Source organism: Eucyclogobius newberryi, unplaced genomic scaffold (assembly GCF_026437365.1).
Source record: "Eucyclogobius newberryi isolate DKJ021-1_F unplaced genomic scaffold, fEucNew1.0.hap1 SCAF_1, whole genome shotgun sequence".
NCBI classification, from domain to species: Eukaryota; Metazoa; Chordata; class Actinopteri; order Gobiiformes; family Gobiidae; genus Eucyclogobius; species Eucyclogobius newberryi.
Genome location: NW_027315723.1, coordinates 22,129,752 through 22,148,147, shown reverse-complemented (window position 1 = coordinate 22,148,147; position 18,396 = coordinate 22,129,752). Strand labels below are relative to the sequence as shown.

At 40.9% G+C, this 18,396-nt stretch overlaps 2 protein-coding genes across 2 annotated transcripts; both read left to right on the top strand.

The window, feature by feature from the left end:
• The first annotated feature begins 4,127 nt into the window (after positions 1 to 4,127).
• Positions 4,128 to 6,741, top strand: LOC140364880 (uncharacterized protein C14orf132-like). The gene is made up of 2 exons (XM_072451270.1): positions 4,128 to 4,214; positions 6,395 to 6,741. Exons 1-2 carry the CDS (start codon positions 4,188 to 4,190, stop codon positions 6,620 to 6,622), a joined length of 255 nt encoding a protein of 84 aa, XP_072307371.1. The 5' UTR covers positions 4,128 to 4,187; the 3' UTR covers positions 6,623 to 6,741.
• Positions 6,742 to 11,533: 4,792 nt separating this feature from the next.
• LOC140364870 (B2 bradykinin receptor-like) lies at positions 11,534 to 12,610 on the top strand. The gene has a single exon (XM_072451262.1). The coding sequence runs from the start codon at positions 11,534 to 11,536 to the stop codon at positions 12,596 to 12,598; it is 1,065 nt and encodes a 354-aa protein (XP_072307363.1). The 3' UTR covers positions 12,599 to 12,610.
• The last annotated feature ends 5,786 nt before the right edge of the window (positions 12,611 to 18,396 follow it).

Sequence of the window (18,396 nt, the reverse complement as noted above, 5' to 3'; positions counted from 1 at the left end):
GTTTTTTTATAAACGTCCTCAAGTGGTTTGTGGTCGTTGAATACTGTGACATGTTTCCCAAAGATGTAGTGGTGGAACTTAGTGCAGGCATGAACGATGGAGAGCATTTCCTTCTCAATCTGCGCGTAGCGCGTCTCCGCATCAGTCATTGATCTTGATGAGAAGGCCACCGGCTGGTCGTCCTGAACCAGCACAGCTCCCAGTCCAGTGCTGCTTGCGTCACAGTAAATTTCCACAGGTTTTGACACATCATAGAACTTAAGTACAGGGTGATGTGTACAAACATCCTTGAGCTTATCAAACGCTTGCTGTTGCGCTGGCTGCCATGCAAACTCCACATCACTCTTCGTGAGTTGCCTCAGTGGCGCGTCGATTTCGCTGAGGTTTGGAATAAACTTTAACAGATATGTCACAAATCCCAGGAAACGTCGGACACCTTCCTTGTCTGTAGGAGGCGGCATGCACCTAACAGCCTTAGTTTTAGCTGGGTCAGGTTTCAGTCCATCAGCTGTTATCAAATGTCCCACATAAGGCACAGCTGACTTTCGAATGTGGCACTTATTAAAGTTCAGTCTCAAATTGTAGCTTGTGGCTCTCTCCACAACCTTCTTCAGTATACTGTCATGTTCTTTCAGTGTTGATGCTGCGACAAGGATATCATCCATTATGCCAGTAGCTCCATCAATTCCCTCCAGCATCTGGTCCATGATGCGTTGGAATATCTCGGGCGCGCATTTGATGCCAAACGGGAGCCTCAGCCATCTGTATCTTCCTATTGGAGTGTTGAACGTTGTCAGGAACGATGACGCCTCATCCAACTCAATCTGCAGGAAGCCTGACTTTGCATCGAGAACAGAAAACACTTTTGCATTGGGCATTGTGGACACAACTTCTTCTATTGTGCGCATTGGGTAGTGCTCTCGTTTCATTGCTTTATTCAAGTCATTAGGATCTATACAGATTCTGAGTTTGTCTTTGTTTGTGACTACAACCATGGAACTAACCCATTCTGTTGGTTGGTCAACTTTTGCAATGTGGCCGTCTTGCACCATCTCATTTAGTTTTTCGACTATTTTTGGTTTGAGTGCTACTGGTTGTCTACGCACAGGATGTACAACAGGTTTTGCATCTGGGTCAATTTTGATTGTGTATTTACCTGGAAGTGTTCCTGTAGTGTGCGTCAGCTCTGGAAAGTTCTCAAGACCAGCAGGTGTGCTTGAAGTTGAGACAGTGTTATTAACTGAGTCCACTTTGTTCACAACACTACTGTCTTGTAAAGAGCCAATTCTCAAAATAAGGTCTAGTGCCTCAGCTGTTGTGCCACTTAACACATTCTCTTGTGCAATGTCCACTATTTCAAACTCTGCTTTTGTCTTGCGGTCTTTGTATTTTAATGGGAGGTCCACTGCTGCTACAGGCTTTATTTTGTGGTTTGAGTACGTTCTGAGCACTCTTTTGGAAGGTTTCAGCTCACCTTTGTGCTCCAGGAATTGGTAACAGTTCAGAGTCAGCGTGTTACATTTTGCACCTGTGTCTATTCTAAACTGTACTTCCTGAGCCAAAATGTCAATGTACACCAACCACTTGTCATTTGCCAATGTTGCTACTGGAACTAAATCTGTTGTCAAGTTAATGTCCAGTATTTCTTCTTCATACATGTCATTTGTTGACTCAACATTTACTGCACTCACTGAGCGACTGCGACAGACTGAAGCCCAGTGGTTTAGTTTGTGACAGCATGAGCACGTGGAGCCTTTTGCTGGGCATTTACCTTGGTTCCATTTGTGTGTAGGGTCTTTTCCACATTTCGGACAATTCTTTGTTTTGCTTTGCACATTTTTTCTTGGTTGCGTGTGTTTTTGCTGAACGCGACTATATGCTTTCCTGTTCTGTGCATTAAACTTTGGTTTGCTTGACACTGCAGAGACGTGTGTATCCTCCTCTCTCACAATTCTCATTTGCGTTTGTGACATTTCGAACTGTTGGGGGATTTCTATGGCTTTAGCAAGTGTCAGCTCCTCACCTTTGTCAAGCAGCCTCTCTTGGACACGTTTTTCTTTCACGCCAGCGATAATAGCGTCAATTAACATGTCGTCTGAGTCAGCATATTCACAGTCCAATAATAACAGTCTTAAATCCTTCACAAAATGGTCAAATGTTTCGGTTGCACCTTGTTTCCTCTGTTTGAAACGATGCCTGGCGATCCGCTTGTTTTTTCGAGGTCTGATATATCCAGAAAACTTGTCGAGGACTTTGACGGGGTCATCTTTTTCGCTGTCAGCCCACTCGAGCGTTTTGTAGACTTCTCTCCCTTGTTCGCCAATCCACGTACCGATCCAGCCTGCCTTCTGCTTGGCTTCCAGCGCAGACAGAGGACCGTCGAACACGAAGCTAACGTGGCTCCGAAACCTCTGGAACTCTTGATATAAATCCGCTGCGTCCCAGTCTATTTTCGGATGGTCAAACTGCATCATCATGGCTAAGCAGGTACTTTCTGTACTTGACAGTTTTCTGACACCATGTAATATACTTGTATAGTATGTTTTAAGTTTAGCCGAGCCAGATACGAGGCGAGAGTGTCTTCAGACTTGTTTTATTGAACACGTGCAGGAACTCCGGAAGTACCGGTACGGATTGCAGTAGGGACATATTACGCGGTTGCGCAATACATTACACTACTGCTTACTCATCATTTTATTGATTGTCTGAACTATCAAAATTATGAAAGCAAAAAACTGTTTTGTGTGATAATGTAAAGAAGCATTCAGTGCATTCAGAATGTATTCAACTCAAACAAACCCCATGATGACACCTTGAAAGATTTTTTTGCAATTTTGTTTAAAAAAAAAAGAAAAAAAAGCACATTCACAGCCTTTCCTCATACTTTTTTGAAGCACCTTTGACCTTAATCACAGCCTCAGGTCATTTGAGTCTAATGCTATGAGCTTGTAACTCCCATTCTTCTTTGCAGAACCTCTCACGCTCCTTCAGGCTGGATGGTGAGTGTCGGTTCAGCGCTCTGGAGCAGGTTTTCATAAGGATGTCTCTGTAACTGCTGCATTCATATTTCTGTTGATCCTGACTAGTCTCCCATCTCCTGCCACTGAAAAACACCCCCACAGCCTGATGCTGCCACCACCACGCTTCACTGTAGAGATGGTACTGGTCAGGTGATGAGCGGTGCCTGGTTTCCTCCAGACATGACGCCTGCTATTCAAGCCAGCAAGTTCAATCTTTTTTCATCAGACCAGAGAATGTTGTTCCTTATGGTCTGAAAGTGCTTCAGGTGCCTTTGTGCAAACTCCAGGCGAGCGTCATGTGCCTTTTACTGAGGAGTGGCTTCTGTCTGGTCACTCATACAGGCCTGATTGGTGGAGTGCTGCAGAGATGATTGTTCTTCTTGAAGGTTCTCCTCTTTACTCAGAGGCACACTGGAGATCTGTCCATCGGGTTCCTGGTCACCTCCCAGACTAAGGCCCCTCTCCTCCGATTGCTCAGTTTGGCCGGGCCCAGCTCTAGTAAGAGTCTTGATGGTTCCAAACTTTTTCCATTTACACATAATCAAGGCCACTGTGCTCAGAGGAACCTTCACTGCCGCAGACTTTCTCTGTATCCTTCCCCAGAGCTGTGCCTTAACAATCCTGTCTCGGAGGTCTACAGACAATTCCTTGGACTTCATGGCTTGGTTTGTGCTCTGATATCTTAGCTGTGAGATCTTATATAGACAGGAGTGTGCTTTTCCAAATCATGTTTGGTGGACTCAAATCAGGTTGTAGAAGCATCTCAAGGACGACCAGTGGAAAAACGATGAACCCGAGCTCGATTTTGAGTGTCATGGCTGTGAATACTTATGTTACATTTTTAAATCATTCTTTCAAGTTGTCGTTATGTTTGTCATATTGTTTGTAGAAGTTTGAGGCAAATAATGTATGTAATCCTTTTAGGAATAAGGCCGTAACATAACGGTGAAGTATTAGCCCTGTGAATACATTCTGAATGCACTTAGACCCACCCGAGCCCACCCGAGCCCACTCTCCCTCTCTCTCTAAAGCCTCCTCAGCCCCTGCCCTCTGCTCTGTCCTGAAAGTGAGATGAGAGTGCTCACAGTGGATGGACTCTAAGGAGAATGTAGCTGCGACCTTCAGCTCCAGACTCGGACAAGGAACAAGATCCCAAAAGCGTTCAACATGGACCTGTCGTTTATGGCAGCGCAGGTAAAACACGCTTCTAACATGTTCTGGGCTCGACTGCAGGTAAAACACGCTTCTAACATGTTCTGGGCTCGACTGCAGGTAAAACACGCTTCTAACATGTTCTGGGCTCGACTGCAGGTAAAACACGCTTCTAACATGTTCTGGGCTCGACTGCAGGTGAAGCGACTGAACAGAAATCAAACAGGGGTAAAATTGACCTGGCCTATTTTATTCAAAAGACTTCAAACTTATATTCGGGTCTATCCGGTGCCATTGAATTGCTGTTTAGTTCTATTGAGGAAAAGTTAGTTCTGAACAGTGTTAAAATGTGTCTTTTTTTATTATTAATTTAGGTTTATATTTATTTTGTGTAGACTCTTATATACTGCATGTCTGCCTGGTCAGCCGGTTAAAGCAGAATAATATGACTATCCAAAACAAATAGTAAATGTAACATATTAATGTCTGTATTAATTCTTATTCACTTCTCGTACTCATCATGTATACCATGTTGCTATTATGTATTACATTTACTGTATTAATGAGTCACTATTAAATTGTTTACCATATAATGCTTTTTATTTTGATAATTGAAAAAGAATAAAACGTTGTTTTTTGTAATTATATTTTTCAGTCTAAAATATGTATTTATATATTTTTCCTTTATTTAACCAAGTATGTATTTATTATTAATTAATATACTGTATTTTACATTCATTCTACTATTTTATAGTGATTTTATCCATTTAGTTGTATTTGTGTGTGTGTGTGTGTGTGTGTGTGTGTGTGAGCTTAATTTAGCTTGATAGCATCCGGTTCTTTCACTTTAAAGGGAACATTTCTCCGAGCGATAAGTGTCCACAGACAAAAACACAATGAGTGTTTTCAGTGGAGCAGAAGACGGCTCATACCGGGCACTTGCTGAGTGCACCGGGCTCCTCAGGGTTTACTCGGAAGTACAAGCACATATAGAGGAACAGAAAGTACTGCTTGTGTTATGACAAAAATGAGAGCAAATATTTACACGTGAATCAGTCCCAGACTAAAATGTAAACCTGATTTTAATACAACTATCATAATAAAATCTAACTCCGACATGACAAATGGCCCTATTAATATGTTATTAAGCCCTATACATGACAAATGATGTGACCTAATCTCAGTGCACCGGTCATTAAGTCATTTTTAGAGTCTGCGTTTCCTCCTTGTGCCGCTTTATGCAGGATCTAATAATGATCAAATAATGATCTGATAATGATCTAATAATGATCTAATAATGATCTAATACGGATCTAATAACAATGCATTCGATTGATATTGAACGCTCAAAGATTATTTACACTCCACTATTCACTCTCTCCACTCTCAGCGGCCGTAAGTTACATCTGTAGCCACAGCTGCCCTGGGGCTGACTGATGAGGTCCTGGTCAGGAATCAAAGCACTGACTTTTGGGTCAAAAATTTACACGGTTATGTTTGTTTACAAGATGAAGATGACTTTACTTTACTTTACTTTACTTTTAATAAGAGTTTTTTGTTTTGTTTATAAGAGTTCTTCAATTAAGTTTTTTTGAAACTTCCTATATGTTATCTGTCCTTTCCTTCTGTATCTACTGCGTTGTAACACCGAAATTTCCCCATGTGTGGACAATAAAGGAATATCTTATCTTATCTTAGAAATAGTAATTAAACATTGTTACCGTATTTTCCGGACTGTAAGTTGCACCACCCAAAAAATGCATAATAGAGAAGAAAAAAACATATATAAGTTGCACTCGAGTATGAAATGCGGTTGCAAGTGTGAAAATAACAAATAATATCACATATAAGTCGTTCCGGAGTATAAGTATAAGTGTATAAGTATAAATCGTATGTAAAAAAGTGCAACTTATAGTCCGGAAAATACAGTATATACTGCAGCGGGACATTCATAATATTCATTGTTAACTAGGCTTATTTGAACAATAAAACTGACATACTTACTTGGCATCAGAGACTGTTGGTACAAAAGTGACAGATGTATTTGCAGTGTTAGCGACGTGACACCGACAGGATGAACACAGCGAGAGGACACAAATGTTGTACACAAATATTATCAAAGAAAGAATGAAACCACACATATCCATTTCATCCCAAACTACTCTGACTCACACCCTGTTACTGAGCCTACATGTCACGAGTAACTGCTGTGCTCGCCATAGATCCCGGTGATGTCGGGCGCCTTCGCGGACTATTCTCCCACGGACGACTTCAGCACCGACCAGTCCCTGTTTAACTCCTCATTCAGCGTGCACACCTCCGTGTCGGCGGCGAGCCAGGTCGAGGAGCCCCGGTCCAGGCTGAGGGACGTCCTCTGGCTCTGGGTGGCCATCACAGCCACCATCGGGAACATTGTGGTGGTGGGTGTGGTGTACGCTTTTACCTGCTGAACACCTGTCACTGCAATGATTCATGTCTTTTATACCGCAACAAAAATGTCTTTACAAATAAACCGAGACTCAACCAGTTCATAGTGAAGGAATCCAGTGTTGCTAAAGCTTTTTACAAGTATTTAACTCCCGCAGTAACAATTGATTTACCCCAAAATAAAGGAGAGGATGCAGAATTGGAGCGTTTCTCTTTGTAATACCCAAATGTCCCGGTTAAATATTGAAATACTAAGACGTGCTTCAAAACACATGAACGTCTGTGTTTATCATTTTCCAACTTTCTATTTGAAATAAAATAAAATATCTGTTGATGTCAGTAGTTTTTGTTAGTCATTTTCACTTTTTCAGCTGGCTATATTTCTTGAATGTATTTTATGAAGATTGTGGAGAAGCGTCTTTCTGTCATTACCGTTTAAAGCACATATTTGGGCGTCTTAGCATTTGAACGTCATCCACATACTGCAAGGGCTAACTGCATTTATGCTTTAGATTACACATAATAAGGTGTAAGTACTGGTAATAACAAACTAGTTATGCAGTATTTATGGGTCATAAGAGGTGTAAGTACTGGTAATAACAATGCAGTATTTATGGGTTATAAGAAGTGTAAGTACTGGTAATAACAATGCAATATTTATGGGTTATAAGAAGTGTAAGTACTGGTAATAACAATGCAATATTTATGGGTTATAAGAAGTGTAAGTACTGGTAATAACAATGCAGTATTTATGGGTTATAAGAAGTGTAAGTACTGGTAATAACAATGCAATATTTATGGGTTATAAGAAGTGTAAGTACTGGTAATAACAATGCAGTATTTATGGGTTATAAGAAGTGTAAGTACTGGTAATAACAATGCAGTATTTATGGGTTATAAGAAGTGTAAGTACTGGTAATAACAATGCAGTATTTATGGGTTATAAGAAGTGTAAGTACTGGTAATAACAATGCAGTATTTATGGGTTATAAGAAGTGTAAGTACTGGTAATAACAATGCAGTATTTATGGGTTATAAGAAGTGTAAGTACTGGTAATAACAATGCAGTATTTATGGGTTATAAGAAGTGTAAGTACTGGAAATAACAATGCAGTATTTATGGGTTCTAAGAAGTGTAAGTACTGGTAATAACGATGCAGTATTTATGGGTTCTAAGAAGTGTAAGTACTGGTAATAACAATGCAGTATTTATGGGTTATAAGAAGTGTAAGTACTGGTAATAACTAGTCATACAGTGTTTATGGGTAAGAAGGTGTAAGTGCTGGTAATAACAAAAGTATGCTGTAATAACTTGACATTGCACATAATAGCTGACAAATATTCATGTTACAGAGAAATGTCTCAAGACTGTGAGACTCTGAAACAAATCAAGACTCTACATTACATTGTTTTGAGAATAACAGGGGACAGGCAGTAACAAAGAGGAACATTGAGGAATAAGAAGAACCAAGGAAAATGATCTGTATTCTGAAGCGGGACATCGTCATCTATTTCTGTAAATAAAAAGGAACAACATGGAACAGAAAAGAAGGATGCAGAAGGTACAATACATGACAACAAGCAGAAACAGGGAACTGGCAGTAACAAAGTGATATAAAGAGGAATAAAAGGAAACAAGGAGATAGTTGCACAGTAACTAATGTTTAATTACACATGGAAGTGAGCTCTATTCTAAAGCGGGACAACATCTTCTATGGAGGATTTTTAGGACCATGAAGATAATAATAAAGCATTTACTGTTTCAAATGTAATCTAATGAGTGCTTTTCAAGTCTATTTATTGTATTTGAATTTAATTAGAAATAGTTAAAAAAAACTAAAAACAAAAATTTAAACTGTATTTAAATTTACATTTGAAACACACATTTTAAGGAATAATTAATTGCTTTATCAAATTACATTTTAAAGATGGTATTAATATCAGAATTATAAATCCAATTGGATTTTGAAATTAAATTTGGTTTTAATCTGACAATTAAAATAAATTGGGATTAAATAAAATTAAATTTGATGTATTAAATAGATTTTTATTGCTGAATTTATTTAGCTGAAAAAATATATATATTATTGACTTGTAAACCCTTTATTATTATTAACATTATTTAGGGGACATTCCAGGCATCGCCATGGAGACAAACAGGTGGTGGACCAGAACATTTACACAGTGACTCTCTTACGTGAAAGTAGAAAACATTGCATTTGCTTTACAACCACTTAAACTGTGATTAAGGAGTCAAAAGATCTGGTTTAGCTCCGAACATTCTTAAAATTGAACTTGCACAACTTGTTATGACATTGATACTTTATACTGTTCCACAAATAGAGCTGTTCCTGGTGATGAGAGAAGTTGAACAGAAGAACTGGCTCCGATCGGGACAGTAACGCGGGTGTCTGTCCTTTGAGCTGTATTTGGAGTCGGAAGTCGCCAAATCCAGAGGAAAAGCGGTGACGCAGTGCGCGGTAATGGAACAGAGGCTGGACAGATCACAATCAGTAGGAAACTATGCTCCCGTGCAGACTGTGTTTGTGTGCAACAATCAGCACATTTTCATCATTGTAATTCTTTGCAAATATATCCGAGAGTGGTCAAATGAAGAGGACACTATCGAAATCTGTTCTTGGATGCGGAATATTAGTTGCGTAACATTTTCCAAGATATTCTCTGCATCAACCTTGTGCAAAAATGTTGGCTCTGCACCAAAATACTGTAAATTGTGTGGTTTTGATTCGCCAAGTGATTCTTTTTCCAGGATATAATTCATCATACGCACACTTAGGTTGGTATTTGATCCTTTTTGGGAACATGACATTGTTGACTTACATTCATTTTCTGACCTTAATCACAGTTACCAATCGTCTAACTTTAAACTAAACCCTAATCTTAACCAATGTTTAACTCGTATCTTAACTTTTAACCATATCATTAATCTCATCAAGAGGGCCTGAGATGTGTCCTCATAAGGGAGGAAGATCATGATGTGAGCGTGTGTAAATACCACTGTCAAAGTATCATTTTTAAGTCTTTCTTCACGTCCACTGTTTATATTATTCCCTGTTTGCATTAGTTTGATACGATAAACGCGCTGTGTCTGCCCAGATTCTGTCTGCGTGTGTGGTTCCTTTTAAAAGTGGTATGTAGTCACACATTCCTCTCCACGAATCGACATTAGTAAAAGCCAGGGACCCGTAAACCATGATCGACACACACACACACATACACACACACACACACACACATGCAGCTCATCCCATGTTCTTCAGACATGTAATACTGCAGAGCTCGGTGTGCGTGGGCTCTGTTCAGATCTGTTATCGAATTTCCCAGATCATGCCTGAAGCTGCTCGTTCAACTCCCAGAGCGCAGGACAAAGTGACGTTTCAATAAGATAAAATAGAGGTTATTTGATTGGCGGACTATTAGATTAACAGACGAGGAGGTACGGGAGGCTATGGTACTATATATTTCAGTATATTTTTCATTGTATTTTTGCGAGGAAACATTCATGGCTGTAATGTGATAAATGCACAATGGATATGTTTAACGCCGTATACTGCGGAACGTTCCGGGCAACGTAATCGCATTGGAGACCGAGAAAGCAGCAGACGCCACTAGAAAAGTTATAAAAAGTGCACCCATATTTCTGTTTTTATTTCCTTATTCTTGAAGAAAATTGTCCCTACTCAAGTTACAAAGTTTTGAAATGACCATCAACCCCATGTCGTGCAGAAAGTCTTTATTTTTTGTGTTTATTTATTTCTATTAGGGTATTTTTTTTCTATAGAGGATAAAAACAATGTCTTTCTCCACATTTTTCTACAACTGTCCGAGTCAGATCTGATTTCCGGTCAGTGGTGAGTCAGTGGTGGAGGTGTGGGCTGTGCATTGTCTCCACATGAACCGTGCAGCTCGGGGGGAGGAGGGAGACGAGGGAGGGAGTGACGTCAGGCCGGGTCTGGGTATATATGACCAGGACCAGCACCAAGACCGACCAGTTCAACATCGCCCTGCCCCGTCTGGATAGAGGAAGACAAGGTGAGGGTCTATTTTGTTGAATCATTTCTGCTACATCTGAGAAACTTTCTAGACATTCAAATTAAAGTTGATAGTGCGGTGTCACACCTTTTATCAAAGTTTTGGTCAGGGTGCGACTTATACTCCAGAGCGACTTATATGTGATATTTTCACACTGACAACCTCAAGAGGGCGCTCTAGGCTCTAAGCGACGCAGAAGAAGAATTTGCACTTCCTCTTCCTCTGGAGTTTGTGGAGTTGTTTAGAAGTGACACAGAAGAAGAAGAATTCAGTGGATTTAGTGATTTGGGGTAAAACTGATGCTTTGGTAAACTTGTTAGCATGTTCTTTATGCTATAGTTATCTGAATAACTGTTCATATGTTACGTTAACATACCAGACACTTACCACAGTTCTGTCTGTGCCTCATGTAGCTGAAGGTGTTAGCGTTAGCATACGTACACCTATTCACCATGTTCTCTCATCTGTTATTATTTTAAACTGTATTTCAAGATGAAATGTCTGTTCTTGGTCTTGGATTTTATCAAATAGTTTTCCCCCAAAAAACGCTTATACTTATACTCCAGTGCGACTTATATATGATTATTTCTTCTATATTATGCATTTTTTGGCTGGTGCGACTTATACTCTTATACTTATCAATACGGTAGCTTATACAAAATTTCATTCAGGAAAGAGAATATTTATCACACTTCTGTCAGTCTAGCAGAGCAGCTTGGCCTATAGAAGTAGCCTACTACCAAGCGACTCATTCATGGATTCAATTAAAAGCAGCTTTTGTCTGAAATACAATAATGCATCATGTTTTTTTCTTTGATCAATAAAATGACAAGCATAGAGTAGAATTATGAATTGTTTTGTTCTGACAGATGCCACTGCCCATGAATGCATCTTCCCTCGTCCTGGAGATGGAGGCGTGTGAGACCTACACCGCGGCCTGGCTGTGGCTGTCCTGGTTCCAGCCCTGGTTCCTGGGCCTGCTGGCGACCGCGGGGCTCCTGGGGAACCTCCTGGTGCTCCTGGTCTTCTGCCTCCAGAGGAAGCCCTGCAGCGTGGCCGACATCTACCTGGGAAACCTGGCGGCCGCCGACCTGGTGCTCATGTGCTGCCTACCCTTCTGGGCCCTCACCATCTCCCGCGAATACCGGTGGGACTTCGGCGAACTCCTCTGCAAGCTCGTCAACGTGGCCATCTCCATGAACTACGTCTGCAGCATCTTCTTCCTCGCGCTGATCTGCCTGGACCGCTACATGGCCCTGGTCAAGCCGATGAGCGTGAGCCCTTTCCGAAGGCGCTCCTGGGCTAAACGCTTCTGCTTGGTCGTCTGGTTGCTTGGCTTCACCTTCAGTTTACCCATTCTGATCTTTCGCACCGTGAGCTTCGTCGAAGACCCCGGCGTCCTTGCCTGTATTCTGGCCTACCCTCATCCAAAATGGAGGGTGCATCACAACATCGCCAGCAACATATTTTGCTTCCTTCTCCCCGTGCTGCTGATGGCTTACTGCACTCGGCATATCGTGGCTTCCCTGAGCGACGGGGGGATGCTCGGTCCGCCCAGTTTAAGAGCGGAGAAGAAGGCCACATATCTGGTCCTGGCCGTGCTGGTGGTCTTCCTGGTTTGTTGGGGCCCACACCAGCTCATGCGCTTCCTGGACACTCTGGATTACTTCGGGTTGACGCCGAGCTGTCTCTGGGGTCACGTTTTGGACATAGGTATTCAGTTGTCGACGTACTTGGCCTACAGCAACAGTGCGATAAACCCCCTGCTGTTGGTGATCGTGGGGAGGGACTTTAGGAAGAGGGCCCGGGAGGTGTGCGGGAGAAAGATGAGGCGCAGGCCCAAACACTCACTGTACCACACGGTGAGTTACTCCTCGGTGAACAGAATCAATGACGCACATCGCATCAGCCTGGACAAGCAGTGTGGAATCTACACTGTTACGTAGCAAAGTAAAGGCTAAAAAAGACTTGAATGTATTTTTCACATGAACCCTTTTGGATGTACAGTTTACTTACGACAGCTTTGCTTCAGTGACGACTTTTCACATTGTTATTCACTGATTTGGTGGTATACAGTCATACAATAAATAGAATTGTAAATCCTGATGTCTAAATTCAGTGTGATTTCAACAAAATTATACTTAATGTCTGACTTGAGTTCCAAGATTCGTTTTTACAATACTTTTATTATGTTAATTCCCCCAAAACTTGGATATCAAAAAGTATCTGAGCGACAACAAATATCCTTGTTTCAAATAATAAATATATCGGAGTATATTATAGTTCAATGTCCTCCCTGTCAGCAGGACATGGAAAGTTTCTGGAGCTAGTCCCAAACAAATAATTACAAAACTCATTGTCTGTGGATTTCTTTCATAAACAGTAACTCTCCCACAGATTTACACAGGCTCCGCCCACTATCTGAGATGATCACATCATCAAATTCTAGATCATGAACACAACCTTTAGGATTTATTGCCGCTTTTGCAACTGAACACAGATGTCTATGTGCTGTTCTGAACTGTAAAGGTATTTTCAGTTGACTCAGGTGTTTTATTTATATGTTGAATTATATCAAATTAATGTTTAAAAAAATAACATTGTTTTATGTAAATCAATGTACTGTTATATACAAGTTTACACAAATGTTTTCTTAAACATGTTTTTTTCTAAATAAAAAAAATAAAAAAATAAGTAAACAGTGTTTCTAGTGTTCACGGTGCAAAGCCAGAGTAGAGTGGATCTGCAGATGAGTCCAGATGAGCGGACATTACCGGACAGTATTAAATTCTGTGCCCTCCACCGGGAATAATTAGCACAAACAGGTCACTGCAGTGGCTGGTCACTTCCTCCTTCACACGAGACAGACCCATCAACATCTGACCAATAAAACTGTAGCTTTTATTCTATAATTAAAACTTAGCCATGATTTTATGATGTCCTGATAATCTGACTATTATGATAATAAACAGCAGTTTGGAAATATTACTATGAAATAGTCAAGTGAACTATCCAGTTTTGACCTGCAGGGGGCAGTATTGGCCCGTTTACTGCTCGACAAAGGGAAATGCACATCACGTGTACTTGTATTACTAATTTTAATAGAAGCCAAACCATTTTTACAACAGGCTTTTTGTAAATAATTATACATATTTAATTAATTTTACGTACTTTTATCATTATTATTATTTATTGTATTACACGTCCTAAACTACTGCATACAAACGTCAAAGCAAAGGAATGCGCAAAAGTCTGTATTAATTATATGTTTCTTTATGTATTACCTTCTACTTCAAATGATGGCACAAATACTGCAGACGGCTGTACAGAGATTTACTTCAGAGTGGAGAGGGAGTGGGATGCTGCTGTTGCCATGGTGACGATGTACTAAAGAACTGTGTGTACGATGTTCACTTTGGTCCAGACATGAAGCTATGTCATGTCTCACTCTGCTCATCTCAAACACCACTGACAGTAGCTATTGCAGAGAAATGCATTTGTCCCCCACATTGGGCTAGGGACTTAACTGACCTGAAGTGCCTGACTAAAAACAGAATCAGAATGAGCCCCGAGATTATTTAATACATTCAATTAAAGTCTATTGCTGTTGCCCCAATATATGAGAATTGGGCTGATGGTTTTTCCCTTAAGCCCTTTCCTCAGTATTAAGCATTAAATATGTTGCTCTCTATAGATCCAAAACAGTCCACTGGAGCTGACAAACTCGAACTCTGCTTTTGTTTTCAGCATTGCACATGATTATGAGTGGCTGACACATGCTCAGGGCTAACAGTGTTTGTTGTAGAGTCTGACAGCAATGAGTTCAGCCAGGACCCTTCTGTCCCCCACCTCCTGCACCGAGTCCAGAGCACAGCCCAGGACGGAGCTGGACTTCTTGATGACTCTGTCCAGCCTCTTCCTCTCCCTCTCTGTGATGCTGCTGCTCCAGCAGGCCACACCTACAGGAGCTGATGCCACCACAGAGTCGTAGAAGGTATTCAGGAGTGGCCCTGTCACTCCAAAAGACCTGAGTCTGCTCAGGAGGTAGAGCCGACTCTGGCTCTTCCTGTACAGTGCGTCTGTGTTGTGAGTCCAGTCCAGTTTGTGGTTCAGATAAACACCCCGGTACTTGTATGAGTCCACTCTCTCAATGTCCCATCCCTGGATGTTCACTGGTGAGGGGGCAGCAGAGTGGTGTCTGCGGAAGTCCACCACCATCTCCTTGGTCTTCCCCGTGTTGATGAGAAGGTGGATCTGCTGAACCCAGTCCACAAAGTCCTGCACTAGTCCTCTGTTCTCTGCATTGTCATCTGATGATGGCAGAGTGGTCAGAGAACTTCTGTAGGACACAGCGGTCCGTGTTGAACCACTCCTATTTACAATTTATATCAACTCAACTGGCCACAATCTAGAACACAGTAGCATCCACTTGTATGCAGATGATGTATTTGGTGCAAGTCATGTGCCCTGAGTCACATGACCCAGTGTCTTTAAAATCCTCAGCTAGTGTGACACTGCATGTCCAAAGCGGAGTCCATGTTATCAAAAAGGACTTTTACTAGAGGCAACAACGTTTTTTTTTTGTCTTAATGAAAGCCAATGTTTATATTTTTTAGTAAATAGTAGAGAGAACTACATTGAACATAATGCTTTGCTCCTCTTTCTTTATACACACTGATTGCACTAAAGGTGTGTTAAAGCATGTTCAGAAAGGAGGAGACATTTTGTTGTTATGCCTCCTGCAAACTGACAATAACATTGTCTCAGAACAATAATTGATTTGCTCAATGTTTATCTATAGAGTCTGAGGAGGAGCTGGAGCAGGTTTGACAGGAACTTTCTCGCTTCAGCTGCTGTTAACCGACACTGCAACCTGTTTAAAGAGAATATGGCATTCGCTTTGCATAACCTGTTCAATATTAGATTATGAATATGTGTGAGTGATAAAGCAGGAGAGAGAGAACATCTATTGGCTATAGCAGAGTCTGATATTGCATCGGCCTGAGCACATTGAAGTGGACAGTACGTCAGTGTTGTGGCTGTCGCTGTGTAGAACATGATCAGTCCTCGGATGCCCTCTTCTGGCCTCAGACGCAGGCAGATTTAAACGGGCTGGAAAAAATACACTGCAAACTATTACTATTATACATTTTCATATTTTTCTTTTGGTGGTTTGAAAATCAGGTAATGCAGCATTTATTTGTTTTTCAATTCAATTCAATTTGTGTTTGTAACGCACCAAAATCACAGCAGCAGTTTCCTCGAAGGGCAAAGAACAAGAAACAATACAAAACAAAAACACAGAACAAACTAAACGTACCGGGTAGGACCAGAGAAGAAAGACAAAATGGGTCCATTTGAAAATAAGATTGAAAAAATTAAATAGGGCATTCAAAGAAAAGTTAAGGCATATAAGGTCCTAAATCAAAGTCCCATTTGGTCCAGTTTCTTTCAAATTTGTCCATTTCCATGTTGAGTGTGTGATTTGTATCATTGTCTGTATGTCAGTGATGGTGTCAGTCCAGTCCTTAATCGTCGGTGCAGTTTGTGTCATCCATTTTTTTGTGATGCCTTTTTCCTGGCGGCCAGCACTATGTTCCAAAGGTATCCATTTATGTTGTCCAAGGCAGCGGTTTTGAGGCCCAAATACATAGTTCTGAAATTGAGTGGGTCAAAAACTGCAAAGATTTGTTAATTTCCGTCCAATAGTTTTGTGCAACAGGACAGTCCCAGAACACATGATTATGATGTGGCTCTTAGCAACCACACTTTCTCCAACATTTAGCCCCTCCCTGTGAATAATAAGCATTTTGACAAAACGGGTCACATTCTTCCAAAATAATTCCTTCCAAACATGACATGTTGTGGTCTTTCACGGAGAACACACACTTTCCCATTCCTCGTCCGTCAAAACAACATTTCTGTATTTTATATATATATTATTATTCCCTTGAAAGTTCTGATTTATATGCCTCAATAACGATTTCAGTAAAATAGTTATGATAATCGTTGCTTTAATTTCTTTCTTGATTATATTGACTTCTTGAATGTAAATAACTTTTTTTTTTTAAAGTCTTGCTTCTCCTGGCCAAAGGATTCTGTCAACATATCAAAGCTTTTCTTATGCCTTTTTTATCCTCTTAACTATCATGCTGGTGCTATTTGGCTTAAAACGTTGCTCATGAGCCAACTAGTTTAAGATTTAAACTCCTTTGTTTAATTTATGTTTTGATTTATGTTTTGATTAGGCACCGTTCTTACCCAGAGATTTTCTTTTGTCTGTACAGCATTACATTCAACATGATTCCATTGTGTTTTGTATTCTGGGTCACACCAGTACACCAGTGCTCAGTCATTTTTCAGAAAACCCATTTTTTTTCTTTTGGTAAGTGTCTTGAATTGAATATGAGGTTTTTTATCATGCCACATAAATCTAGAGTTTATTTTTTTCCACTTGTCAAATATCCGATCAGAGTCTGGAAAAACACCTCTTAGTTTCAATCGGCCTCGACTGAAATATGAAATTAAGTTTCATTTTTCAAGGTCTTTTTTTATAGAGGAAAAAATAGCGTAAAGTTTTTCTCTAAAAATGTTCTTTATAAAGTATTTATGGAGAACCACATAAATATTTCATGGATTCCGTTTGCACGGTCTGGGGGGCCAGAATACCTGTCAGTATCTGGTGTGACCACCAAAATAACTGCCAAAGTTTCTGGATATTGGCAGGAACTGGAACACATTGTTGTAAATACTGATCCACAGCGTCACAAACATGCTCAATGACATGTCGATCGTTGTGCCATGCATCCACAACCATCACCTCGTGTTGCAGCAGGATGATGCATTGAATTGAACTCCCAGTTCCTTTAAAAATGACAATTAGTCTTGATGATTAATTTGGTAAAATGCATCATTGATCAGGTGCCGATCCCACATGTTGTCACTAGGTAAGAGCCTTCTGGTCCTTTTTCAGACTGAATAGCCCAAATTACACAGCATTTTAATACTAAACCTTTTTTAAGGGGCGTGTGGGTCAGGGCAGGTTCAAAACGTTGATGGCGTAGTGCAGGTTGGGCTGCTTCACTACTGCCAATATCCAGCAACCTCTGCGGCCATTTTGGTGGTCAAACCAGAGACTGGACGGTTTTTATTGTGGCCAGCCTAAGGCACACCTGTGCCGCCTCGTCAGTCTCATCAGCATTTGGATACACCACACCTCTGAGGTGGGAGGAGGTGGATTGTGCTCTCGCCTCATAGCAAGAAGGTCCTGGGTTCCACTTTTTAGCGGCTTGGGGCCTTTCTGTGTGGAGTTTTGTCATGGAATGAGACATACACCAATGCTATTCCTTAACACTCAGAGAACAGAATTCAACTTAGAATAGGAAACAACACAGAAATATCAGACTTTTGTGTGGCATGCATGGGAGAAAACGCCGGGCCGGGTCACTCAGGCTGTTGTAAGCAGCCTGGCGACCCTCCTTCGTCTCACAACGTTTTTTCTCATGCAGGTTGGTTTTATTAGATATTATGGAATAGGCGGGTCACATTTCTCATTGGTCAGCTTCACATCAAGGCACTTGTCTTTTACAACAGTCTTTCTTCGTTAGAGATAAAGCCTGGGTAATGTTTACCCAAACCCCCTGGGCTGTTGCACCCCCTCCCTAAGATAAACATTCCCCTGCTCCATCTTTACGATACCTTCACAAATACAGTTCGTCACACATGCCGTTTTTCTCTTAGACTA

Excerpts from the sequence above, each read along its gene's own strand:
- LOC140364880 (XM_072451270.1), top strand. The coding sequence starts at position 4,188 with ATGGACCTGTCGTTTATGGCAGCGCAG. Across the intron at positions 4,215-6,394 it reads TGTCGTTTATGGCAGCGCAG|ATCCCGGTGATGTCGGGCGC; the intron begins GTAAAACACGCT and ends TGCTCGCCATAG.
- LOC140364870 (XM_072451262.1), top strand. The coding sequence starts at position 11,534 with ATGAATGCATCTTCCCTCGTCCTGGAGATGGAGGCGTGTGAGACCTAC.